The 26946-nt window shown below is 48.3% G+C and overlaps 1 protein-coding gene and 2 pseudogenes across 10 annotated transcripts; 2 read left to right on the top strand and 1 right to left on the bottom strand.

The window, feature by feature from the left end:
• Positions 1-178: 178 nt before the first annotated feature.
• Zfp496 (zinc finger protein 496) lies at positions 179-19102 on the top strand. Of its 10 annotated transcripts, none has more exons than XM_006246451.4 (10): positions 179-428; positions 631-765; positions 2410-2515; positions 2814-3241; positions 3515-3692; positions 6736-6812; positions 12071-12203; positions 12627-12734; positions 13595-13699; positions 16813-19100. In XM_006246451.4, exons 4-10 carry the CDS (start codon positions 2852-2854, stop codon positions 17562-17564), a joined length of 1743 nt encoding a protein of 580 aa, XP_006246513.1. In that variant the 5' UTR covers positions 179-428; positions 631-765; positions 2410-2515; positions 2814-2851; the 3' UTR covers positions 17565-19100. The 10 variants fall into 10 exon arrangements, with proteins under 10 accessions (XP_006246513.1, XP_006246512.1, XP_038941319.1 ...); XM_006246450.2 differs by having other exon boundaries at positions 182-428; positions 631-827; XM_039085391.2 differs by having other exon boundaries at positions 276-428; positions 2862-3241.
• A 1609-nt stretch (positions 19103-20711) lies between these two features.
• Positions 20712-24988, top strand: LOC134480799 (NADH dehydrogenase [ubiquinone] 1 alpha subcomplex assembly factor 8-like; annotated as a pseudogene).
• Positions 23797-24501, bottom strand: Rpl18-ps6 (ribosomal protein L18, pseudogene 6; annotated as a pseudogene).
• Positions 24989-26946: the final 1958 nt, after the last annotated feature.

Here is a 26946-nt window from a genome sequence, read left to right as displayed (position 1 = left end):
GCCAGCGCCGCCAGACCAGCCCTTCCCTGCACCCACACGAGAGGAGCAGGGAAGAGCGAAGCCCCAGGCCGGCCTCCTTGGCTGGTGGCCGCGCGAACTGGCCCCCAGCGCCCCGGTCCCGCCGGGGCGCGCGCGCATCCCGAGCGGACTACGAAGACCCACAAAGCTAAAGCCCGGGCCCCGCGCCCAGGCCGGCGAACACGGAGCAGGGCGGGGCGGGGCGGGCCAGGCGGGCCGGGGGTGTCGGATGTCACCCCCCGCGTACACCTCGGCCCGGAGGCGGGGAAGCGAACCATTGAGATGAGGAGACCTCCTCGGTCCTAGAGCGGTGCAGGAAGTGTCCCAGGGGAGGGAGCCGGAGGGCTCCGGCCTTTCCTTTCCGCGGCGGCCCGGCCTGCGCGGCCCGCCAACCGGGACGCTGCGCAGCGGTGAGTATACCGCGGCCGGGTTTCCCATGCCCCGCTGCCTGAACCCGGATCTTGCTCCCCACTTCCCGCGCTCTGAAACCCAGCCCCGCGCCTGGGTCCTGCTCCCTGTTCTCCTCTTCCCGCGTCCGGGCCCGGATCCCTGCTCCCAGAGCCGCGTCCTCATAGGTGCCCTCGGGGATGAAGCCATACGATTATCTTTCAGGCGTCTCCCTTCGCTCCCAAGCCCAGCTGATGCATTCTAGAGGATCACGAGACAGGGTTGGCCTGGCCAGGGACCGAGTCTGGCCCATGCATTGGAGCCGCCTTGGCCAAGACACCAGAGAGACCGAGCTGGAAGGTGAGGATCTGCTCCCCTGCTGTCCCCAGGCTTCGAGGTGAAGAGCCAGCGAATCTGAAAGAGTAAGCGACAGAAACCCCCATAGTTCTCCTGGCCTAAAACACCCTCCTCCTCCTCCTCATTCCTTCCCTGGGATCCTGCTCCTTCAATAACTGCTTTGGGCAAGCCCCGCCCCTGCGGGAGCCCTCCCCTCACTAACGGTAGTTCATTCATAAAGCTTCCGCTCCCGAGGCTCCTGCGCGCCAGGTGCCAGAGTGACAAAGAGGCACACGCTTGTCTGGCCTAGGACTCTCTGAGAGCAGTTTCACATCAGAATTGAATGCTGAGGGTGGGACCCTGGGTACCCTATCCTACGTGCAAACCTGAGCCATTCAGGGCCCAGCAGGTGGGAGATAGTGGGCGGAGGAAGCTGAAGATAGCGGGCGGGGCCCAGACTGGGTTCTTAATACCGGAGTAAGACGAGAGTATTCGCGGTTCACAGCCTGTTGCTTTCTGAGACTCTCTTCGGTTGTCTGTCTTTACTTCGGAAATCGAAGGAATACAGCAAAGTTAGGGGTTCCAAGTTGTTCGGTCGCTTGGCGGCTTTCTGTTATCGCTTGTCTTCCTGCAAAGTGGTGCTGCCCCGTTGGGAATCTCTTCCAGGTGAGGGTGTAAAGGGCCAGTCAGTGACCTTGCCTGGGGTTTCCAGAATCCTGAGAGCGGTTAGGTTAGAACCCTGTGTCTCCGATTGCCTTTTCTCAGAGTGTTCGAAAGTGTGGGTCAAGTGGAAGAGACCATGCTGTGGCTGGTGCCCCTGGTGTGTTTGCTGAATTTGTGTGTGTGTGTGTGTCTGTGTGTGTCTGTGTGTGAATCTGTGGCACTCGGAGTTCCCAGAGAACTGAAAGTCTGGCCATGACTGCCTCCCTCAGGATCAGGAGTTAGGTACATTTTTTAGATACTAAAACATAATTACATAATTTCCCTTTCCCTCAGGATCAGGAATTAGGTACATTTTTAGATACTAAAATATAATTACATAATTTCTCCCTTACCTTCCCACCAACCCCTTTACTCACACACACACTTATGAACTCACTTGCACGCTTAACTACATAACAAGAACTTCTAAAAAATTTTAAGATTTTTTAAAATAATGTGTATGCCTCTGTGGACATCTTTGTGTGGGTCTGTGCGCTTGGGTGTGGTGCCGATGGAGGCCAGAAGAGGGTGTGGGAGACCCTGGAGTTGAACGTACAGGATGACTTGAGGGGTGGGTAGTGGGAAAAATAGCGTGTCCTCTTAACCACTCTGCTGCCTCTCCGACCCCAAGAGATTATAGTTCCCGTGTTGGACCCAGGTGGGTAGAAGGCTTGTCATAAAGCACTATTTGGGGAAGAGACACAGTTTTGGTGCACTAGCTGCCATTCTGTCCGTGAGCTGCACCCCCCAGGCCTAGCACAAGTGTTTTTAAATACAGTGTTATTTTTCTCAGGTAAACCTCTGTGGCTAGCTCTGTGTTCCTTCTGTGCCTGGGGGTTTTTGTCCTTGCCAATGCCCAGTGAAAGCTCTCTTGGGCTTTTGTCCATGCATCCTGTCCTTGGCAGAGTGACATTGTTCCACAGTGGTCTTCCATGACTCTTCCCTTACATATTTTTTTTTCTTCAGTTCAATTTGTGAAGACCTCAAGAACAGAGACAGTGACTTTGTCTCCAAAGCGTCCAGATTATCGCCGCCTGGGGCTATATCCTCCGGGAGGACCTGCCCATCAAAGGTATCACAAACCTTGGTTACACATAGCTGTCTGTGATTCTCCTGGGGCCCTGGAATCCTGTTGGAATGACACCACTTTTCTCTCAAATTTACTGCCTTTTTTACTGCCACGTGTTAGGGGACTGCACATGGAGTGATGGCTTGTGGGAAGGGTCATCTTTCTTTGTCACACCAACACTTCTTACATTTCCCAGGGATTCCTCCAAGGGCTGGTCTCCCATGGGCTCTGTCTAGCACCCCCTCAGAAATAACCACAGGAGACCAGAGCATTGAAGCCAGCGATTTCTGTTTGGAAATAGGGTCGTCTTCTGCCGCTGACCCTCCATCAAATCCCATCATGCCCACAGCCCTGTGCCCACGAGTCTTGGCTCCAAAGGAAAGCGAGGAGCCCAGGAAAATGCGGAGTCCTCCTGGAGAGAACCCCAGCCCTCAGGGTGAGCCTCCCAGCCCAGAGTCCTCTCGACGCCTCTTCCGCCGGTTCCGCTACCAGGAGGCCGCAGGCCCTCGGGAGGCCCTGCAGCGCCTCTGGGAGCTGTGCCGGGGCTGGCTGAGGCTCGAAAGGCACACGAAGGAGCAGATCCTGGAACTACTGGTGCTGGAGCAGTTCTTGGCTATCCTGCCGTGGGAGATCCAGAGCTGGGTGCGTGCCCAGGAGCCTGAGAGCGGAGAGCAGGCTGTGGCTGCAGTAGAGGCTCTGGAACGGGAGCCAGGGAGACCCTGGCAGTGGGTGAGCACGGGGCATCTGGGAGAGGGGAGCCCTTGCTGACCCTGTGAGACTTCTGACCCCAGATGAGAAATTCTGTCCAGACCCAGTGTTTGGTTTCCTAAGAAAGCAAACATTACTCTCTATTAAGTCTAAGTTGAGAGAATTGTTACCTAGCAAGTCGGTGCCGGCAAGATCAGAAAGGGAGAAGGCCTACCCAGCCCTGTGCAGAGCCTAAGGGCCGGCTTTATCATCCTCCTCTACTTGGGCCCTGATCTGCTTTCTCTGGGATTGCAGCTCAAGCACTGTGAAGACCCCGTGGTAATTGATGACGGTGATGGGCCTGCGCCTCAGGATCTAGAACAAGAACGAATGTCTGCAGAGTCCCAGAGCAACCCTGATGCCCTGCCGGGGGCTCTAGCACAGGACCCTGGGCTCCTAAGCAGATCGCCAGGCCAGCCTAGTGAAGACCCAGGTATGCGGCTTGTAGTGTGCTTGGGTGTTGACTAAAGTGATGGCCTTTTACACTCTCTGACCCACGACCTATTACTGTATTCTGGGTCTTTCCGTAGAGCAACCAACCCAGAGTCTCTTCTTAGTATGGAGTCCTCTCAGAGGGAAGGCCTGGGTGAACAGATGCTGTGAGATTATATGGTCTTCTTTCTTTGAGTGTGTTCTCAGTGGAGACAGAGGTAGTCACTGTGGGACCAGGACCTGATCTAAGCATGGCTCTGTCTTCTGTCCTCTCAGAAACCACATTTTCTTGGCTAGGTTACCCTGCAGCTGTAAGAAATCTAAAATCCCCTGGGAGAGCACAGTGACCTCTCCTGCAGATGGCTGCAGTGCCCTGCGGCAGGGTTTGAGTATCTGTTTAAACCTCCAACAGCTGCAAAGAGGGGGGATGTGTTACACTCAAAACCTGAGCCACCAGTCCTTTGAGTTGTAATAGGTCACTTCTTGGTTCCTTAGAGTTTGGTTCCCCAAAGCCCCTCCAGGCCCAGGGACCCCGTATTCCTCTTATAAACCTTACTTACCATTACAACAGTACTTTTAATTATAAAAGGAAAAGTGCATTCTTGAGATTGTTTTTAGTTATTTCTGGTCTTGAATCTGTTCGGTGAGTTGGAGGCACAGCTTTGTGCTAGAGCACTGCTTAGCATGTGTAAGTCTCTGGCACCTTATCCAAACTAAAAACAAAGCCAGCTTCCAGTCTTTCTTTTTTTCTCCTTTCCTTCCTCTTCCCATCCCTTTCCCTTTCCTCAGGTTGCCCTCAAACTCCTGAGTCTCCTACCTCAGCCTTGAGTGCTGCAATTACAGGCCTGCTCAGCCTTAGTTGGCAATAATAGTCTTTTGTTTAAAAAAAAAGCGTGCATATGAGCATGTATAATTTTCCTGCCTGCAAATGTTTACTGACTTCTGTACAAATCAGAACTCCTCTGTCCCTCTGACTGGAAGGCCTAGCTGTGTTGATGTGGTGGTGCTAGGTGTGTTGATATGTTCTACACACTGGATTGCTTCCCTAACAGCAGTTAGTTTATTCTCTCACGGTGGTGTGAACTGAAGGACCAGGCAGCCTGGGGTTCTCCTGAGCTTCCTTGCGTTAGCACACAGACAACCACCTCTTGCTGTATCTTCCCTCTGCCTGTCTTCCAACGAACTCCTTAGTGATGCCAGTTATGTTGAATTTAGGCTCGTGCTCATGACCTCATTTTAACTTAATTGATTCTTTAGAGAGCCTTCCTCCAGATACAGTCACATTCTGAGGTACCTAGGATTTGAGCATGGGAACATAGTTCAAATATATCAGGAAATAATATAAGGAAAGAACCACTCTTCCGAGTCAATGATACTGTGCAAGCAGCCTTTATATACATCTCAGCCATCCTAGGGGAGGGATGCCTAGGCAGGAAACTGCTGTGAGGAATCTTCTAGAACCCCATTGCATCCACTCTGGCTTTGGGCTGCTTCCTGGGGCTGTATACTCAATACAGAATTTCCTGATGCCCAGCAGTGGGACGACGGTTACCACTAGGATGATTTACTAGAGATACAGTTTCTAATAGCGATGAGCAGTGCTTGTCATCCTGTGCCTGCTTTGCTTCTCTTAGGAATGCGTCCCATGTTGCACAGGAGAGGTAGGATGTCACCCTTTATGACCAAGTATTTCTTGCATATTTTATCTGTCTGTCTGTGTCTCATTTTGTTTTTCTTTTTGAGATAAATCTCCCTGACTGCCATGAAACTCTCATTATGTATCCTCAAACTCAAATCCACCTACCTCTACCTCCCACGTCACATGCTGGGGAAAAGATTTAAGAGACAATATGCAGCTGGATGTGGTAGTGCATGGCTTTGATATACACACATACTGCACATTCGGACAATGCCCCCCACCCCGCCCATGTACACACTGTGTTAAGTTCTATTGTGGAATGTCAAATGGTTTGTCTCTGTTGATCGCCTTCTCTACCCTTGTGTTCAATTCTCTACCCCAGTGCTTCCTTCCCATTCTGGTATCCATGTGTCCCTGTCCTTCTCCACTCTTCACTAATCTTCTCTCTTGTACATCATGTTTCCTTTATCCATCCATCTGCTGATAGACACTGTGATCCTCTAACAGCTGTTGTGACTGATTCCCCAGGGAACGTCAGAGTAACTTGCCCCTTTGAGGTTTCGTTTCTTTTGTGGTTTCTAGTCACCAGAGGGATTGTTCAATAATAATTTTGTTCATTTGTTGAAAACCTGCTGTTTTTCCTAATGGCTGTGCTAATTCATTCTCAGTAATGGTACAAGGATTCTCTTTCTGCATCCACACTAACTTCTTAAACAGCCTTCTTATGGAATTGTGTAGGTGTCCCACACCAGTCCTCCCTTTCACTGAACCGCCAGGTTAACCTTCATTTGAGCTTTTTTTTTAATGCGTGTATATACCGGTGCAAACATACTGTGGTGTAAATGTGGTAGTCAGAGAACAACTTGTAGGACTTGGTCTTTCTACTGTTTAGGTCCCTGGGATTGAACTCAAGTCATTATGTTAGCAGCAAGCGCCCTTACTCATTGTGCCGTCTCACTGGCTCTGTGTTTCTTTTTGAGGCATGGTGGTTTCATAGTAAAAGCTGGCTGATTCTCCTGCCTCTCGCAAAGGCTGGATTACAGGCATGTAACACTGTATGTATTCTTGGCATATTTAGGTGCTGAGGCAGGTTCCTGGATTTGCAGAGGTTGAATAGCAAATTGATCAGGCCATCATAAACTGGTATATTCCCTGTGATAGCCCCTATTGTCTATCTGAAAAGACTTCCTGAGCCCTTGTGGTTTGCAAAGGGATCATTTTGCAAGTTAAGGCAGAGCACCAGGAATTTTGCAAGTTATGCATAGCAACAGAAATGGCTCCCTGTTGGTCCCCCTCTGCTTCTCTTTTCTTGCACAATCTGTAGCACAGAGCCACTCCTGGAAGTCTGGGAGGTGTTGGGGACTAAGCCTGGCTCCCTTTGGGACATCTTTTCCATCTCTTCCAGTTCCGCAAGATGCTGTCCTTTCTCAGGAGCAGAGCGTCAGGGATGCCCAGCCGGTGACCACCTGCCAGCTTCCCCCGGTGAGTGATTACCAAAAGCTGATCTCTGATCTACCCCACTGGTCAGTTTTCTAGGACTCTGACCCACTCCCTGTCTGCCATGGATGTAGCCTTAGCTCAAAGAACCAAGGTAAGCAGGACTGGGTTTAAAGACGCCCATTGCTTCTGCTGGTTCTTGCAGCTCCAAATGCTGCTTGCCAGCCCACCAAGGAAACTCTGCACATGTACTTCGCTCCTTTTCTAGATTCCCCCAGTGGAAAGGAACTGCACAAGGAGTGTTTTAATGAGGCAGTCTTCTCATTAGCAGCTACATTCCAGAAAGACAGCATAGCAATTGCAGCACCATTACATGATGTCCCATGGTGTGTGTCCTGTCTGTGTTCCTGGTCCCGGTTGGCTTCAGTGTCCTTGGTGGTGGGGCCGGTGTTCAGAGTGGGTGCGGCTGGGATCTGGTCTCAGGTGGAGGCTCATCTCCTTCCTTCACCTGTCTGCGTAGGTTTCCAACCGGTCTCTGAGCTTTCCCCTTCCATTGCTCTTTCTACTGCCCTGCATGATGCTACAATGTGAACACACACACACACACACACACACACACACACACACACACACACAGAGTGTGGGCTCCACAGGGCATAGGACTGCTGCTGCAGTAGAAGAATGTTGAGAAGAGATGTGAGGAGACAGCCCCTCTCCAGAATGCTTAGGGCTGTTGGGTTTGAAGTGGGTATTGAAAAATTCGCATATGTAAAATGAGAACTTGGGATAAGACCCAAGTTTACACATGTAATTCATTTGTTTCATATATATCTTAAATGCAGATGTAAGCTATTTTATGCTGTTTGTTTTAAGAGTTGTTTGTGTCTGCACCATGCTCCCTGACATTAGTCACTGATTTGAGGCTAGTTTGGGCTGGACTTCTAGCTACAGACCTAGCTTGGACCCTACCTTTCTCTTTGTAGCATCATTTCTTGTGCTGTGGCCTAAATGTTTGGTCATTCACCCCATCCACACACCCCTTCCCCCCATTTTTTTGGAGAGTGTAGGAGGGAGCTTTGGGGAGGCAGGGAGGTCATAAACACGAGTCCTCTAAGTGAGTCGGTGCTTTCATAAGAACAGTTGGCTCAGCTGGTAAAGTTGTCTTGCTAGTGTGAGGATCTGGACTCAGCCCCCAGAACCCACATAAAAGCCAGGCCCAGTAGCACACACTTGATCCCAGGACTGGGGAGGCAGAAACAGGTAGATCCCTGGGCTCCCCCAGCCCACTTGGTGATTTCTAGGCCAGTGAGAGGCTTCTGTCTACCACAGGTGACAAAAACTGAAAGCTAGGTGGGGATAATACCTGAATTTTCCTTGTGAATATCCCTGTATTCACACCCACACGGAAGCAAGTGTGTGTGTATATGCATGCATACAAATAGGCCTCGGAGCCTTGTCTTGTCCATTCTACCTCAGAATGGCCCAGTGAAAGGCCTAGACAGTCGAGGAGGGGCTGGAGAGGTGACTCAGCAGTTAAGGCCACTGGTTGCTCTTCTGGAAGACCTGGGTTTGATTCCCTGCTCCCAGGTGGCAGCTCACAGCTATTTAACTCCATTTCTGTGGTGTTTGGCACCCTCTTCTGACATTCTTAGGCACCAGATGCTCAAGCAGTTTTAAAAGAACAAGGAGGTGGCACTGTACAGAGGGGAGCTGACGATGGAGGGCTGTGAGGGCTGTGACACATTCCCAGAGCCACTGCAGACAGGCAGCAACTAGAATGTGTCCATAGGACTTGAGGCCAAGGAATTCCATGAGGTTTTGGGAATAGGGAAGAGATTGTTCATACTAAAACTTCACTGGTTGTAGATGACAGGACAGAAACTGTCAAAGGAGAAGGTGGCTAGTCCAAGAACAAAGGGGTCTTTCTTTTTTCGGGACAGATTAGCACACTGTAGCCCAGGCTAGCCTTGCACTCACGGCAGTCTTTCTGCCTCCAGCTCCCGAGAATAGTAGGATTATAGGGTGAAGGTGTGGTACCATGTCTGCCTCCTAAGCCTTGCTCCTCCTCAGACTCTACTGTGGCCTTCAGAGAGCTTCAGCGGAGGAAAGTAACGTGGAGCACATTGGTTTATTTTCCTCTGCTGGGTTAGCCTGAAACTGAGTAAGAAATGACTCAATCTCTCTCCTTCCTCTGGCCTAGGACTTAGAACAGCTCGGAATTTTTTTCTACCATTTCCTCTTCTTTGAAAAGGTTTATTTTGTGTGTATGAATGTGTACCACATGGATGTGAGCCACCATGTGGGTGATGGGAATCAAATCCCGGGTCCTCTGTAAAAGCAACAAGTATTCTTAACTGCTGAGCCATCTCTCCAGCCCCTCCCTGTTTCCCACTGGACTCTTTCAGAGAAAGCCTCTTAGGTGACTGACGGCTGTATTTACCCTGCCTTAGGTAATCTTGTGTTCAGTCTCACCCCCTTTGGGGGAGGCTCATTCCTATGAAGTTGTCCTCGATAAAGGAGGGAGGCTGATAGACCAGACCTATGACATGTCCTTTAGTCCCATTGCCACAGTGGTAGGAGAGAGACAGGGGAAGGAGACTATCCAGTCACTGTGAGGCCTGCTCTGTATTTTTACAAGTTTGCTTTGGAAAGGTGTAGGCAGATTGTTCAGTGTTTTGAGCCAGCATAATATGGCTGGAATTTGGTCTGCTAGTTTATATAGTTGGGAGAGAGAAAACATTTAGCATTTAGAGATGGTAACAGTCAAAGGACTATAACATAGAACTGTTAAGCCAGCCTATAATAGTTGTTTTTGTTTTTCTGAACAATGAAAATATTTAGTAATGAACTAAAGGTCACTAACAGACTAAGTCTGGGTAAGTCCATGAGACCTGAGAGTACTGGGTGGTTTCTTGTCTAATATTTTCCATATGGGTCCTTGTTACCCACACAACAAGATACTCAGCCAGTCAACACACCTTATTCTGTTACTCTGCTGTTTAGCCACTGTTTTCACATTGTGCTGTAGTGAAGAGGCTGCCCCTTAAGCATGTGTTGGCATGAGAAGTAGCACCACCATTGCAAAGGGCTCTTCCAAAGGAGCTCAGGGCTCCTCCTGTTCCTGGTAAAATACTTGGAAGACTTTGGCCAAAGAGAGCCCTCACAGAAAATTAATTGCTCTGATCTAAGAAGGGCGTGAGGTGAGTAGGGTTGGTTTCTCTGAGTCAGTATGGATACAGGAGCACTGTTTCTCAGGAGCCATCTTGTATTGTGTCTCAGGGCCCATGCGTGGCCTTTTTCTCCCAAGCACCACAGGTCTGGCATATTTGTACGACTTGATGGTGATTAAGCCACAGCTGAGTACTACAGCATCCGGGTTAGTCCTTATGGGCTCAGTCCATTGAGGCATTTTTTGTTTTTAGTTCAGCGTCTGTCTGTTTGATAATATTGTGGTGAATTTTGAGGTGTAGCAGGCGTGTAAGTATGGGCACCCGGCATGGACTAACTGGAGCTACCAGTTGGCTGGGCAGAAGATGTGAGGTTGGGTCCAGCCTCTCTTGGTTTTGACTGTGGTCCTTCTGAGGAGGAGTTGGCTACAGTGAGAGCTTTGCAGATGGATAGCAGACTAAGCAATCAGCTCTCTGTCTGGGCAAAAGGGGCAAGAATACCAGTCCATAAAAACCAACAATCCAACATGGTGGCACACACCTTTATTCCAAGTACTTGGGAGACTGAGGGCAGGCAAGCGAATTGTTTTATACAGTGAGACCTGCCTCAAACAACAACAAAAAGCCAAAAGGCTGGAGAAATGGCTCAGTGGTTAGGGATACTGGCTGCTCTTCCAGAGGGCCTGGGTTCAATTGCTAACATCTACATGGCCATGTCAACGGTCGGTTAACACCAATCCCAAGAGTTCTGATGCCATCTTCTGACCTCAGTAGGAACTAAATGCATATAGTGCACAGACAGGCATGATGCAGGCAGACCACCCGTACAGCATAATTTTTAAAAAAATTTTAATTAAATCTCTTAGTAGCTTAAAATAACAATCTAAACCACAAGGACACAAACTGGCTTTATGCAGCATAATCAAAATCAAAAATACCCTCAAGAGCAAAATTAGTGTAGTGACTGTGCAGGAAGCAAAGGGTGTCCAGCGGCAACTGGCAGTTCAAGGGGCTGGAGAGATGGCTCAGAAGTTAAGAACACTTGTTGCTCTTGCAGAGGACTTGGGTGTAATTCCAAACATTCCCACGGTTACCAGCTGTAACCAGTTCCAGGGGATCTCCTGGCTTCTTTTGACCTTTGAGGGCACCAGGCATATATTCAGGCAACAGTCATACACATAAAAAAATCCTTTTTAAAAAAATTATTAAAAGGAATTGGCAGCATATGACTTAGCCAGACCCTTGAGCAAAAGCCTCTCTCCAGCCAGCACTGGCTCTGCTCAGAAGCACAGAGATAGGACTGTCCCAGTGCCAGCATCAGGTAGGAGAGTGGAGTCTTTTTGGTTTGGCCGCAGAAGTCCTCACCAAGCATCCTGGTCCTCTCCAGGAGGTCTTAAGCAGTTTCTTCCTAGATCTGTTCCCAGTGAATGAAACTACTAGCCTGGGCTCAGGTCATTCACTCTCTTTGGCCCAGTATAAAAGGTAGTTTACCCAAGATGGCTTACCAAAGATGTTTTCTCCCTTAACAGCCTTAGTAAGTTCTTGGTAACACCTAAGAATCCCCTTTTCAGTAGCTAAAGAGGCTTGGGCTTGGGCCCCAGAGGAGGATGTTCAAACATCTGTTTCCCAAAGGGATGTATCTGAAGTTGCAAAAAACTGAAAGTCAGGTGGTGTTGAAAGTTCCCATAAATTTAGCTGAGACTTAATTTCATTTGTTCTTTCCACCAACCCAGAGGCCTGGAGGTGGTTGGCATGGTGAAGATGTAGTGATACTGGTTAGAATCCGGGAAAGCCCCTTCCGCCATGTGTGGACCCTGGGTCTTTTTGGGTTTTTGAGACAGGGTTTTTCTGTGTAGCCCTGGCTGTTCGGGAACTCACTCTGTAGACCAGACTGGCCTCAAACTTATGTAGATCTGCCTACCTCTGCCTCCCAAGTGCCCAGGAAGGGCACCAAACCCCAAAAAGCAGGCTGTTCCCACAGGCCCACTTTGCTGCACCTTGGCTTGATTTCTGGCCTCTAAGTCATTCGGGGTAAATGCCTGTGGAACATGCCACCGACCATGGTCTCTCCATATCATAGTGATCCCAGGAAGGCCTGCTCCTCCCCAGCTGACACAGCCTGCTCTGTGCTTTCAGAACCGAGTTTCCCCATTTAAGGACATGATTTTATGCTTCTCAGAAGAGGACTGGTCCCTTCTGGACCCGGCACAGACTGGTTTCTATGGAGAATTCATCATTGGGGAAGACTATGCAGTCTCTATGCCTCCAAGTAAGACCTAGTCCCATGCAGCCATGTATATGGAAGGGGGGGGGGGTGGGGGCTCACTCTGAATGAGGGACAGTACCTGTGAGGTTAAGGTACTGTGGCTCAAATCCGATCTCTGTTTACCCTCTCACCTTGACAGGAAGCTGTCTGTCTATCTGTGCAGGACTGTTTTCATCAGCTTCCAGTCGTGCTTGCTCGAATGGCCCTTCTGTACCCAGTGGGCCTCAGAGATGGTCCTAAGCCCTGGCCGGCTCTGTACCACACCGCCTTTCACGCTACCCCAATTTGTCTGCTTTTGTTCTCCTTTATACCCCAGTGGTACCTGCCACAGCTCATTGGCCATCTCTCCTCAGTCTCTTCTTGGGTTGGACGGGGGTTACCTGCAACAGCAGGTCACTGTTAAGGTGTCTACCTCTCTTTGAATAGATGAGTCTCCAGTTCAGCTGGGCCACTCACATGAGGAGGAGAACGGGTTGCGGGTCACAGAGTGGACAGACCTCCAGGATAAAGAAGCACCCCAAGCCTCCTGTATAGGTGAGTGACAATTAGAGGTGGGTGGACAGCAAGGTAGAAAACTATTGCATCCAGAGCACCCCCAGTATTCCTCCATAGCTCCCCACTCCTGGAATTCCATGCCTTGCCTTGACTCTGGCTTCTTGTGGAGACTGAGGAGGCTACATTTTGCTGTCCATTGAGACTGTTCCTCAACCAGGGACTTGTAGTGAGAGGATGTCTTCTGCTATCCAGAGTAGCCTTATGTTTAGAATAAGATCCTTTCTAGAAAAATGGTCAGATGTGTATGGCTAAGGACTGGGCATGAAGCACAACCCTTTTAGACACTGTGCTTACCGGCTTCCCACCCACTGACTCACACAAGCGCTCAGAGAATTCTACGGGGAAAGATGGGCCAAAATTCATTGCACCATGTCTGTGTATGCGTGCATGCAACCTGAGCTATGAAGGAAGTAGCCTTGAACAGAATCAGCAGCATCCCTGGACCTCCATCCTCTCTGCCCCGTGTGTGTGTGTGTGTGTGTGTGTGTGTGGCGGGGGCTGTGCTGTGAAGGGACCTCCATTCCCTCTGACCCCTCCCGTCTGTCCTGTGGGCTCAGTACAGTCTGTTTGTGGAAGGTTTGCGCAGGCCTACCTTGGAAGGTGTTAACCGTCTGTGGTAGACCTAGAACCCACATTAATTGAGCCCAGCTTCAGAACCTTGGTTCATGGTGTTTGCTCACTTGCCTTCAGGTTCATTCGCTCAGCAGAATGACCCCTCGTGCTCGCCCCCAGAGGGAGTGCAGCACCTGCAGATCATAGCCTGCCGCTTCCTTAGTGGTTTCTGAGTAGTGATATCTGTATGTATGTGACAAATCACTTTTTCCGTTCTCTTTGGAAAGACCTCCAGCCATTCCAAGGAGAGGAAAGAAAGAAATGGGAGGAGCTGCAGGTGCCGGAGCCCCAATCCTGCCAGCAGGTGGTGCTACCTCCAAGTCCTTGTCCAGGTGAGCAGTGTGGTGTGGGGCCCTGGCGGTGCTTGGTATGAAGTGGAGAACTAGGGATTGGCAAGTGTGTGTGGATTGGGGATTAAACTGCCTGAGGCTCCTGCTGACAGCTGTGACCTTTGCTCATTACCTTTCCTGGGTAGATTGTCAAGTGTTAACTTAACAGTGCTCTGCATGTAAAGAGTGTACCTCTTACCTGATCATGGATAGCCAGAATCCCAAGATGGCCTTGTTAGAGAGCAGGTTCTAGAATGCAGAAGTTGCATGGCTGCCTTCCCAGTATGGAGTCTTGAGTCGTGGAAAAGTAAGCAGCCCCTCCAGAGGCCAGCTAGTGTCCTGTCTTTAACATCCATGTTACCAACATCAGCTGCCAGTACAGGGTACAGCCTTGGCTCCCTCAGGACTGACCACAGCTTCTGTGTGCTAACTCTGAGAAAACACTTCTGGATTTACTGGGTGATGCTGGTCGTGATTGGGAATTCACTGCTAACCCCCTCAGCTCCAGCTCTGACCAGCATCAGTTGTCTCACAAAGCAGACATTTCAGTTTAATAGTCTAGTCTCTTCTTAATCACAGCTGATTCTTCCCAACTTACCAGAACCATAGCATACAAATGGCCCTGAGAGCCTTTATTTCCCCCTGAAACTTTGCAAAACTGGTCTCCATCGCCTGCACTGCCCTGAGCTGTATGTTAGTTCCCTCATTGGCTCACTAAGTTCGGAACACTCACTGGCTTTTCCAGCCCCAAGAAACCTCCCAGAAACCATGCTCAGTCTGTCATAGCAGTGACAACAGGCACCAATTGATTTTAATCACAATTCTAGCCTTAGTAAATTATATATACTTTTTTCAATTATGTGTCTGTTTATGTGACTACATACATGGGAATCTAGTGCCTTCAAAGGCCAGAAGAGTGTGTCAGATCTCCTGGAACAGGAGTTGCAGGCCTGGATCCTTGGGACTGAGCTCAGACCATCTCACCAGCCCTTATACACTATACTTTTTAAAGACTTATTTTGGTCAGTGGTTCTGATAGGGTCAATAGTTCAGTGTCAAGGCCTTCTTGTTGGTGTCAAGGTGAAAGAGGCCATTGCATGGCCAGAGGAACCCCCCTCACCACCACCACCCGACCCCGCACCAAACTGTGTGTGTGCTTGTAGTTCTTGTTGTTTTTGTTTTCTTCTTGTTCTTGTTTCAAGACAGGGTCTCTCTGCAGCCCTGGCTGATCCAAGACATGTTGTGTAAGCCAGGCTGGCTTTAAACTCAAGACTGCCTGCCTCTGCCTTTCCAGTGTAGGATTAAAGGCGGCTGCCACCACATCCATCTTTTTTTTTTTTTTTTTTTAACTGTATTGTGGATTGAATCCAGGGTTTGTGAATGCTAGACAGGTATTCTACTAAGCCATACACCCCTAAAACCTATGGCTTGCTTTTTGAACAGATGACTGGGTCAGCAACTGGAGGGGTATCTCGTTTTAGAACCTGTGCTCAACATGTCCAAGGCCTTGAATTTGGTCCCCAGCATCAGAGAATAGGAGAGTCTGCAGCTCTAGCTCCAATCCACTAGCTGTGGGTGCCCCACCCTCTTTCCTGCCTTGGTCATTGGCCAAAATGAAAACAGACTAAAGCCATCTGTTAAAACTGCCCATCTTGGGGCTGGGGATTTAGCTCAGTGGTGGAGCGCTTACCTAGGAAGTGCAAGGCCCTGGGTTCGGTCCCCAGCTCCGAAAAAAAGAACAAAAAAAAAAAAAAAAAAAAAAAAACTGCCCATCTTAAGTTCCGGTTTCTTTTCTTCAGTATCCAAATTTTCTCTCTCCACATTTTAATATAAGCAGCAAAAAGAAAGAAAACAGCGTCTTTAACATAGAACATTCAACATTAGAAATCTCTTCAGCTAAATCTCTTTGTTATCATTTAGCTTCTTGTGACAGAATGCCCAGACACGAATTAGCCACGTTCTGCCATTGCAAGACTCACCTCTCCCTTTCATCAGGACCTCGGTCTGGCTTCCATCGAGAGATCCCCAGAAGCACATTAAATAGCCCAGTTTCTATCATATCTGTCAATAACATGCACCTTGAACCTTCTCCCAGTCTGTCCCTTACCAATTCCAAAGCAGCTTCCACATTTCTTCATGCTTCTTACAACCATACCCATGCCTTCCCTGAGGGTTACTTCAGCTGTTGAGTGTTTGAGTTTTGGGGCACAGTCAGTTTGGTTGGGGTGGTCATATTTCGTCTCGTAGTGAATAAAGAAGAGACCTTTGGGGTTGGGGATTTAGCTCAGTGGTAGAGTGCTTGCCTAGGAAGCGCAAGGCCCTGGGTTCGGACCCCAGCTCCGAAAAAAAGAACCAAAAAAAAAAAAAAAAAAAAAAAGAAGAGACCTTTGTGGTCTACTATAGCGCTTTTTCTTTCACTGAAACTTAGTAGTAAGTAATGAGACCATTGTCATCAGCAGGGGCTAACCAGCGCCCTCTACCTGTCCAGTCTGAGAGGTCTAGAAGGTGTTTCACAACTTGAGTTGCCCGCCATCAACCTGGAGAAATGGAACACCTACTTGATGAGATCATGTAGATATGGCCACGCAGGCTTAGGACAGCCACCTGGTTTGGATGAGGCCTCTCAGGTAGAAGGCCAAGAGGAGAGATGGGCTTTGAAGCCCAACTAAGCAGACTTGGTTGGGAAACAATGAGGGTCAAATCACACTCCATCATTCCTCCTTGGACACGTCTCTGTGACGGGAGAGTATGTAACATAAATAGTGCAGCACTTGTTAGAGTCTTAGTGCAAAGAGAGGTGTGCTTACCGTGACTCTGTATAAATGCCTTGTTAAAATTTTTACAGGGTGAGTGCCAATTCTTAGACTTTTAAGTCCAGTAGCTCAGGAAGAAATGCTTTGAAAGTAAAGGTCTGGGGGGGAAACAGCAGGAAAGCCAAAAGGACGATACAGTTGCTATACCAACAGGCTGTGCAGGCCAGCCTGACCCTCAGGATTTACAAAGGAACACTACAACCCCGGGGTGTCTGGACCCCCAGTTGAGCCTCTCTGAGTAGGGTTCCCTAGGTCAGGAGTAGGCAGTAGTACAGTTCCACTGACCATCCTGGTTTCCTGCAGCAGGAGGTGACCCACCGCCCCTCAAGAACAACCTGGACCAGGAGGTAACCATCGAGATTGTGCTGTCCAGCTCTGGGGACGAGGACTCCCAGCACAGCCCATACTGCACAGAGGAGCTAAGGAGCCCCCCGGAAAACCTCCACAGCCTCCCAGCCCCCCAGAGCAACACTAGGCCTGGGGGCGAGGTGCAAAGCTCACAAAAGTCATATGTGTGCCCAAGCTGTGGGAAGGCCTTCCGCTGGAGGGTCAACTTCATCCGCCACCTGCGCAGCCGCAGGGAGCAAAAGCCACACAAATGCTCCGTATGTGGGGAGCTGTTCAGTGACAGCGAGGACCTGGATGGACACCTAGAGACCCATGAGGCCCAGAAGCCCTACAGGTGCACTGTCTGCGGAAAGAGCTTCCGCCTCAACTCTCATCTAATCTCGCACCAACGGATCCACTTGCAGCCAGACAAACAACAGCCCTTGAAGAAGAATGAGGAGGATTCACTGGAAACAGAGAGCACGGGTACCAATGACCTGCTGGAGAAGAGCAAAGCCAAGCTGGGCTTCCAGTGCGCGGACTGTGAGAAGAGCTTCCAGCGACACGACTATCTGGTGAGGCACCGCAGACACTGTCATCTAAAGGACGAGACTCGTCCCTTCCAGTGTCGGTACTGTGTCAAAACTTTCCGACAGAATTACGACCTCCTCCGCCATGAGCGCCTGCACATGAAGCGGCGCTCTAAGCAGGCTCTGAACTCATACTGAGCAGGGTGTGGCCCCACAAGCTAGCCCCTGCCCCAGCACAGAACCCTCACCACCTGCCCTTTGCTCTCAGGTAGTGTCCAACTTCTGGTGCCATGCCTCTTCCTCCCGAGATAAAAAGCAGTCCCCTGAGCATTCCTTCCTTCTACTGTGCCAAAACCCAGGGAGGTAAGGCAACTCTAGCCTCAGATCTACATCTCAGATGTCCAGCTACTCAGCCACTTTCTCTGGCCCTCAGAGGGACTGGGCTGTCCCATCCCAGTGACTTCTAGGGGTATGGTGTCTACAATAGGGAGCTGACCAAAAGCACTGACCTATCCTCAGAAGTCAGCCTGGGGTGACTAGCCAGGGGAGCGTCCCACAGGTGCAGATGGCCAGGCCACTGACCATCAGGAGGTCACATTTTAAAAGTTCATGCATCTATCCCCACATGTCTTCTTTGTACTCCAAGACCCTTCAGAAACGTGTGATGGAAGCTGCCTGTCACCAAGCACATCCCTCCCCACTCTGTCTAGGAGTTGAGAGCCTTCAAGGCGCTTCTGCTAGGTAAGCCAAGCCCTGGAACAGAAGCTTCTAAAGTCTTGTCCTTCATGGGTAGTGACTCCCAGGCATTTGCTTTAGTCCTAGCACTGACATAAGTAACTAGTACTAAACGTAGGCTCTTCTAACAGCACGTGGCATTGTTACAGTTATGGAATTTGCAAGGCCAAGGTCTGGTGTCAGTGGGCTGGTTCTCTCCGAAGCTAGAAGAGTGAATCCTCTTGGGTCTGATGGTCACTGACACTTGTGTGTACCCCAGGGCTTGTACAAACATCTCTCCATCTTTGCCTTCATCTCCACTGCGTCGGTCTCCAAACTTACCTTCTGTACAAGGATCCCAGTCTTTGGGTTGGGGCTCACCCTGTCTACTGTAGCAGAGCCCCACCTTCATCTGGAGTGGCCATTTCCAAATAAAGTCACATCCTGAGGTACTAGGAGTAAGGACCTCAACACTGGGGTTTGAGTGGACGTAGCCAACTCCAGCTAATCCCGTGGTGCTGTTGCATTCCTGCCTTGGGTGAACCAGTGCGACCTTGCGGCAGCGTGCTTGCATTCCTCTGCGTGTTGAGCTCGGTTGTCTGCTTTCAGACTGCTGTCCTCTCTCTGCCAAGGAGAATCTTCATCCATGGCCTTTAAGTTCAAAGCCTGAGATTCTGGGAATGGTTGTTGTTAGGAAACCTAAAGCAACCAAACATGTGGTCCCGCACACTGGTGTCGGCCAGGCTCAATGTCGCTGTGGCTGGACCTGACTGCAGGCAGCCTTGAGCTATAACAGCTCTCACAGTCAGGAGGTCTGGGAAAATGAATTCAAGGCCTCTGGTGCTCTCTCTCCTGATTTTTTCACATCAAGAAGCCTGTAGTCCAGACCCTCAAAGACTATAAGACTTTATAACAGTTTCTTTTTCTGCTCAGTGCATTGCCCAGAAATAGTAAATGCAATAAAACCATTTGGTCACATCTTGGAGAAGAAATAAACTGTTGAAGCTCTTAGTTTCTAAATAGTTTTCTTCTATTCTTGTGTCTGGAAAAGGGAGGTGTTGGGTCTTTGTGGTCAAGGGAGGGAAGAGCCATGGAGACCACGGTTTTTGTATTCACCCTGTCTACCCCTGCACTCTTGCCTGAGCTTCACAGTTACCCAGTGAGGAACATGGTGCTATTCACTGGTGTACTTGGCAGTCAGCTAATAAACAAATGTGTTAATAAAGGAAGTATCCCAAGCATGTACCAGATACTGCCAGGGATCCCTCACTGCTGACCAAGGCCCACTAGGGGGTCACTATAACTGGAATATCACTTCTACCTGTGTTAGTAGCCCTGGGTGATGCAGCTCAAATCCTAGGTTTCTTCCTGTCAGGAGTAAATAGGAGTTACCTGTTTTGAGGAACAGTGGCAAACTCCACTAAACATCCTGTCCTCACTGGAACAGCTTGGTCTTCATCTCCCTTCCGCTGCTGCTCAACTGAGAAGAGCCAGTTCACTTGGCTCCTCCATGTCTTCTCAAAATGGCCCTCAGAAACTTGCAGGCTGGTAACACGCTCCCCTGCCTCCCCTGCTTCCCACAGTTGGCTTAGGTGCATAATAAAGACTCAATGAGTTGAGGTTTGAGTTAGACTTTACTAAAAATAGAGTGAAGATGATTATCAGGACACAGGTTTGTGGTCCCAGCAACGCACCCTGGCAGGGAAGCAGAACAGTGACCCAAGTCAGCCTATTAGTGGAGGTCTGGTCCAAGTGACTTATGCTTAATTGTTTCCCCTCAGCCAAAAGCAGAATTTAGATCACCTTGCTGGTTCCATCAAAGCCCAGGCACTTTTTTTTCTTTTTTACCTCCAGTACTAGGAAATAAGTCCAGGGCCTCCTGCTTGCTAAAAAGTTACCCTATCACTGGGCTATATTCCTAGCCTTGTTTTCACTATTACTAGGTTTTCCAAGCCGGTTTTGAACTTGAGAACTGCTTCTAAACTTCCTGAATAGCTGGATTGTGGGCTTGCTTTGTTCATAGGATGAGCTATCCAGACCCCCAATGAGATGACTCTCCCTAGGGAAGCCCAGATATTGAGATAGGGTCTTTCTGTCCTGGACTAGACTGGCCTCAAAATCAGATCCTTCTGCCTCTGCCTCCTGAGTGCTGGGACTAAAGGTGCGGGCAGCACACCCAGCTGTGTTTTCGTATCACACTTCATATGATCTTCCTTGTTTCAAATGTTATATAGGTGTTTCCATCAGAACCTTTTTAGCATTCGGTCTTCTGCCATTTCTCCAATACCTAACTGTTTTCCTGTTTCCTTTCCTTCCTTTCACGGGGTAGTGTGTGTGTGCACATGCGCGCATGCATCTGTGAAAATTTGAGGCCAGCCTGCTCACTTAGTGAGTAGAAAGACCCTGTCTCAAAAGCAAACAAACAAACCAACAACAAAACCAACAGCAAGACAAAGTTTCAGCAGAAGACAGTTTTCTTTCACAGAGGCCTGAAGTCTGAGAGTTGAGGTTGTCACAAATAAGGGAGAAGTCCTTTCCTCTGTCCCCTTCCTGGATGACCTGATAATGCTCCTAATTAGGTGATGGGAAGATGCTGTTCAGTTGGGGGTCTTGAGGGACTAATGAGGGTTATGTTACAGTCACATAGAAACCACCCCACAAATTGAGACAGAATTTTATCTCTTGTTTTCAATTGAAAAGAAAAGTGAGAGTGTGCGTTTGTGTAACTGAGCATGAATGTCTGAATTGGGAATTGGGCCTATCTTGAGTTATCTGTTCTGAGCCTTCTCACCTTGGGTGCTGCGAACTGAATTCTAGCTCTCTTTGCAGGAGGTGTGTGCTCTTAACCACTGAGCTATCTCTCTTGATACTTGCAAAAGGAGGGGGGATTTTTCAATTCATCTCATTAGCATAGCAAATTGATCCATTGATCAAATTGGGAGTCACCAAGATCCAACTTGCAATTATACAAGCAACCACACGAGGTCACCATAAGCTCAAAGTGTTTTAGACTAACAAACTAATCTGAATTGAAAAGAAAAACGACTTTGACAAACATGTGATATTATAATATGATATTTGAGAGAACTCCTGCAGCTGACCACATTGGATGGTTTGCCCAGGAAGTCCTGGGGAGTCACTTATAGATGGTTCCAGAAAGAAGAAATAAAACAGACTGCTCAACAATTCCTTACCTTCAAGAGTTGATACTTGGTTGCAGGGCCTTAGAAGGGTGAAAGGGGAGGCAGTGATCTTGGCTCCCGCCATCTCAAAGACTCAAAAACGCTTCTGCTGAGGAAAAACACCCCTTTGCCTACTTTGAAGGCAGGTCCTATGCTGGAATTGCCTATGACCAGTTACAACATTGCCACCAAATATATCAAATCAGAGTTTTAGAGAAGAGAAGATGTAGGGAAAAGCATTTGTTCAGCTACAACAAACACTAGGTAGGAGGAGAGGAATGGTCCAGCAACTGTTCTGTAATCACTGACGACTTGGCTACGTGGTAATTGAAAATGTGCTCACATGTTTAACAGTTAGAACCTTTCATCAGGATGATCTGCGCTCATAAACAGTCTACAGTGACCCTCCACTGTATGTGGTTAAGAGAGAAAGACAACAGACCCTGGACAGAGCCTTGGGATGGGATACTGTGAAAAGACAAGTTTTGTGGTAAATTTTTAAAAATGGCGAGGGCCCAAGATGGCGGGCGCCCATAAGGGCCTGAAAGAAACCCTCATATCTGTCAACAGAGCGGTGTGGGGGCGTGTGTGGGGCGTCTCTGAACCTTGCCGGAACATCTGGCAGCCTGAGGAGCCGAGGCCTGGACGTATGGCAAGTCTGAGTAAGGACCTGTGCGTTCGAGGCCCTGCAGAGCTGCTTCGCCGCAGTGGCCGTGAAGACCATGATGGGAGGCTCCTAGGAAGAGGGCTGGGCACAGGTGCCTTGTACTGACAGCACTCATGGAAACCAAAATGTGAGCAGCAAAGTTCCTGGTGTTATGTGGTTCTTCCCACCTTGAACGTTGAGCAGAACAGGGTCGTTTACCAGAAGTTTGTGTATGAAGATTTGGATTTGATTAAGATGTAACATGAAGATGATTTAATATTGCAAAAAAAAAAAAAAAAAGGCAATCTTTTATTCCGAGTTGGGCCACATGGCACTATGGGGTACTTTTATCTCAATGGCTCCACGCTGCCCCCAAGTACTCTCAGAGCAAGGCAGTCCGTGGAGCCGTTCCAGCGTGTCACCTTGCCATGCTCATCCCTAGAGTTAGTTCCAGCACCCGTGGGGCCATATGGAACTAACCCTAACTTATCTCTGGTTAGTATCTCTCCCGGCGGCTCTCTGCTTGCCACGAACTCTCTGGTTCCAGCTACCCAGTAATATTAGGGCTCTCAAAGTCCAGCACAGGGCTGGCCTATCACGGCTCCCTGTCACGGACTCTGCCCACACTCCCCTGGTAGTTAAGGTATAAACTCCAAACTACTTGGTGAAATCATGACCCAATAAGCTGTAATTTATCGATCAGATTTATATGTTAAATTCTCAATCCACAATATATCCACACAATAAACTCACAACCAAATAATAAAGATTTAAACCGCCCAACTAGGTAAGATAAATTGACCTATAGAAATCCACCCCTTGGGGTTGGGGATTTAGCTCAGTGGTAGAGCGCTTGCCTAGGAAGCGCAAGGCCCTGGGTTCGGTCCCCAGCTCCGGAAAAAAAAAAAAAAAGAAATCCACCCCTTAAGAAATATACATAACTACCTAGGGCCATTCAAGACCACCCGGATCTGGTGGGTCGTCCTTCTCTGGCTCCATTTGATTCTCTCACTTTCCCTTCCTCTTCCCTCATAAAAACTTTGTGCCCACCTTACTTTATTACTGTCCGGTCATGGCCTTGACCTAACTTGTGCCAGCTCTCACCTGCATATAGACATTAACCTACAGACAAGTGCTTTTGTGTCTTGGCTGGCTGACGTCACCAGCAGGGTGGAGTTCTCACAATGGCAGACCTCTGACTCTTGGCTTCTTTACCTACAGACAGGGAACAGTTTCACCACCTTCACCTTTTCCCTTCCTCCACTCTTCAACCTACAAGGACAGCATGGATGTTTTTGTATTAATTTGAAAAGTGGATCGATGCATTCTATTTTATAGGTGAGGGGTTTGCCTCTATGCTTGCCTGTGCACCACCTTCTGCCTGGTGCCTGTAGGGGACAGAAAGTGGCATTGAATCCCCTGGAACTGGAGTTAAGAATGGCTGTGAGCCATTATGTAGGTGCTGGGATGCAAACCAAGTGCCCTTAACCAATAAGCCATGTCCAGCTATCTGGGAAGTGTTTATCATCATCACCACCACCACCACCATTTTTACCCCCTCCAAAATTGCTTTTTTTTTTAAATTTATTTATTTTATGTGAGTACACTATTGCTGTTTTCAGACACACCAGAAGAGGGCATCAGATCCTATTACAGATGGTTGTGAGCCACCATGTGGTTGCTGGGAATTGAACTCAGAACCTCTGGAAGAGCAACCAGAGCTCTTAACCACTAAGCCATCTCTTCAGCCCCCAAAAAGCTTTTTGTTGTTGGGGTTGTTTGTTTGCTTGAGAGAGTGTTTCTCTGTGTTGCCCTGGAAGCCTTTGAATTAGCTCTGTAGACCAGGTTAGCTTCAAACTCAGAGACCTCTGCTTCCCAAGTGCTGGGATTAAAGACTTGGGTCGCCACTACTCTGACCAATGCTTTTGTGGTAACAGTGAAATCCGGGGTTAGTGTTTGGAGACTTGATGACCCTTCTGCCTCTGGCATGCTGAAACTTCCAGTGCTTGGAGCAGACATAGAGTTTGGTGTAGCTTTGTGTGGTTCCTGGGGCCTTGAAAAAAAAAATGCCAGGCCCCTCTGCTTTTCTGAGGATCAGACAGAAGCATGGTGCCAGTGCCCTTGTGGGAGTCCGGGGCCAACTGGTCGAAGGTGAGAATCTTAACCCAGGTCTTGAGAATGTGACTTCTGCCTGGCTGCTCACTTGCAGTGCACACACTAGCTTGGGTGTTTGCAGAATCTGCATGTCGTCTGTGACTGTCTCCACAACTACAGCTGTTTTGTTTTCTCAGCCAAGAAGCATTTCATCTTTTGGATCAGCCAGAACAGGGACAGAAGTGGTTGGTTAGTGTGACACATGAATGACCTTCTCAGCGCAATCTGATTAAAGATGCAGGTTGTTTATCTGGCCAGAAACCTGTATAGCTTCACTTAACAGCCACAGGCAGCTGTCCTGGCTTTTGGGTGCCTGGGGCAGAACCTTTTGGTCCTTGTTGTAGCAATGGCAACTCCCATGGTGGCTCCTCCTGCTCAGAAAAAAATTAATTTTTTTCTGGTTATCAATGAGAGGAAGGAGGGTTGGTGTGCGTGCCATTTCTCAGGTACAAAAGGTAAAAGGCCAACCTGATTATGAAATAGAATGTGATAATAAGTAGACATTGAAAAGGACATGTGGGTGGACTGGATAAAGAGAGGTCAAGTTTAGAATACAAGTTGTATGCAGGTCCAGGAAAAATGACACTAAGCCCCCATGAATGTGTATATGTTTCAGATGTCAAGCAAAATAAACTATTTACAAGAAAGAATAAATATATACCAAGGCATATGTACATGTAAACATATATAAAATACTTTACTTTATTCTCATACATGTTGTGTAGCAATTCTTTCTAATTGAAACATCCCATCCTGGAGAAAGGATCATGAAGAGGAAGAATGGGGCCTGAAAGATGGCTCAGCAGTTAAGAGCACTGACTGATTGTCCCAAGGACCCAGGTTTGAGTCCCAGGACCCCCATAGGATCTCGTAAGTGTCTATAACTCCAGTGCAGATCAGATGCTCGCTTCTGGCCCCCAAGCTCAACAGGCACACATGTGTTATGCAGACAAAGCAGCCACACACATAAAAATAAAATAAATAATATTTTCTAAAGAGTCAGGAAATATGGGGCTGGAGAGATGGCTCAGTGGTTAAGAGCACTGACTGCTCTTCCAGAGGTCCTGAGTTCAATTCCCAGCAACCACATGGTGGCTCACAACCATCTGTAATAGGATCTGATGCCCTCTTCTGGTATGTCTGAAGACAGCAACAGTGTACTTATAATAATCAATCAATCAATCAATCAATCAATCTCTTTTTAAAAAAGAGTCAGGAAGTTGAAGTTGGTGGTTAAGAGCTGCTCCCCCCCCCATTAATAACTGAAAGAAATGAAAATAACTTTTCTTATCAGGAGGCACTACCATGGGAGTTGCTGAAAGGTTCTGCTCCAGGAAACCAGGAGCCAGGACAGCTAGCTCCCTGCGGCTGCTTTTCTAGAGGACCTGAGCTCAGTTCTCTGCACCCACATGGCAGCTCTCAACCATCTATAACTCCAGTTCTAGGGAGTCATATGCCTTTTTCTGCCCTCCGATGATACCAGGCCCATGACTCATAGATATACATGCAGCCAAAACACCTGTGCACATAAGATAAAATAATTCTTTTTTTTTTTCGGAGCTGGGGATATAATAATTCTTAAAAGACTCAGGAAGTATACAAAACTTACAAGCCTTGTGAAGTAAACCCTCTCAAATCTGAGGAAACTCTCAAAATTTAAAAGAATCTCAAGGTTCCTCCACAGGTAAACACAGTAAGAACTGCAGCGAAGGATCTCTGAGCTGCCAAACTGCCTGAAATTGTGCAGCTTTCATGGGTCATCACCTCGGCTAGGATGTGCTGTTTACTGATGCAACTGCCTGGCAGCATCCATGTTCTCGAAACCACATGCTTACCCATACTCTCATAGGCAGACCTAGTAAACTCACTGGTTCACCATACGGAATCACGGTGGACTCATTTCTTTGGTCTGTGGTCCGTGTCCTGTCTGGGGTGAGTAGATGTTAATTTCTCTTCAGGAAAAGTCACACAACATAGTAAATGGTCAAACAGGGATCAACAGAACAAGAAGTCAAACATAGAGGAGTGGTGGGTGCGGGTGCTGGGGCGGGCAAGTGAGGCTGGTCCATGTGATGATAGAGGATGTACAGTGCACAATCCCAACATGGCGACCTTTCCTGTATCCTTTGTAGGAGACAATGTGCCTCCTTGCTGTAGCAACGGTTACATGCTCTCTGTGATGGCTGGGAGCATATGCAACCAAGGCCAAGCCATCTGAGAATGGAATGCCATTGAGGGAAGTCTCCGGGTGGCCATCTTTTTCTATTCAATATGTGGGTGAACTCCTCATAAGGACCATAGGGGAAGGGTAGCCATTACTGAGAAAACGGTGTGAGAGAGGCAGTTTGATATCCAGGTCTCTGGGCTGTGCAAGATGATGTTCACAGGAAAATTTAGATTCTTGGACACTGTGGGGGTGGGTTAGGGCCTTAATGGCTTTCCATCTCTCTAGAAAAGTCTTGTAATAGCCCCCCCCATTACTTCCTGTACTAAAAGGAAGTCTTCAACAATTCCTTCTTAGCCCAGCATTAAGAGCTTTACTGAGCCCTATAATAGTAATTCCACATCTCAGAAGAAGTCAAGCAACAAATGCTAGTAAAACAGTGGAATTGGATAAAACATTATTTACTTCAGAACATTCATATTTCCTTTAGTCAAGTGCAAACAGCAAAGAATTCAAATGTATGTGAGTACAAAGATAGATAACCTCAAATACATCATATAGCAAAACATTTCTCATTACTAACTAGAAAGAAACTCTATCTCTTTCTCAGACAGGGTCTTACTATGTAGTTTTGGATGGCCTGGAACACATTATATAGGCCATTATATAGATGGTCTTGAACTCACAGAATTCACCTGCCACTGCCTCCCCAGTCCTGGG

Source organism: Rattus norvegicus, chromosome 10 (genome assembly GCF_036323735.1).
Source record: "Rattus norvegicus strain BN/NHsdMcwi chromosome 10, GRCr8, whole genome shotgun sequence".
NCBI lineage: Eukaryota > Metazoa > Chordata > Mammalia > Rodentia > Muridae > Rattus > Rattus norvegicus.
This window is presented reverse-complemented; position numbering and strand designations above follow the sequence as displayed.

Bases quoted from the DNA above. Each gene is read 5' to 3' on its own strand.
- Zfp496 (XM_006246451.4), top strand. From the start codon at position 2,852: ATGCCCACAGCCCTGTGCCCACGAGTCTTGGCTCCAAAGGAAAGCGAG. The intron at 12,204-12,626 runs GTAAGACCTAGT...CTCTTTGAATAG, and splicing joins TGCAGTCTCTATGCCTCCAA to ATGAGTCTCCAGTTCAGCTG. The intron at 12,735-13,594 runs GTGAGTGACAAT...CTCTTTGGAAAG, and splicing joins ACCCCAAGCCTCCTGTATAG to ACCTCCAGCCATTCCAAGGA.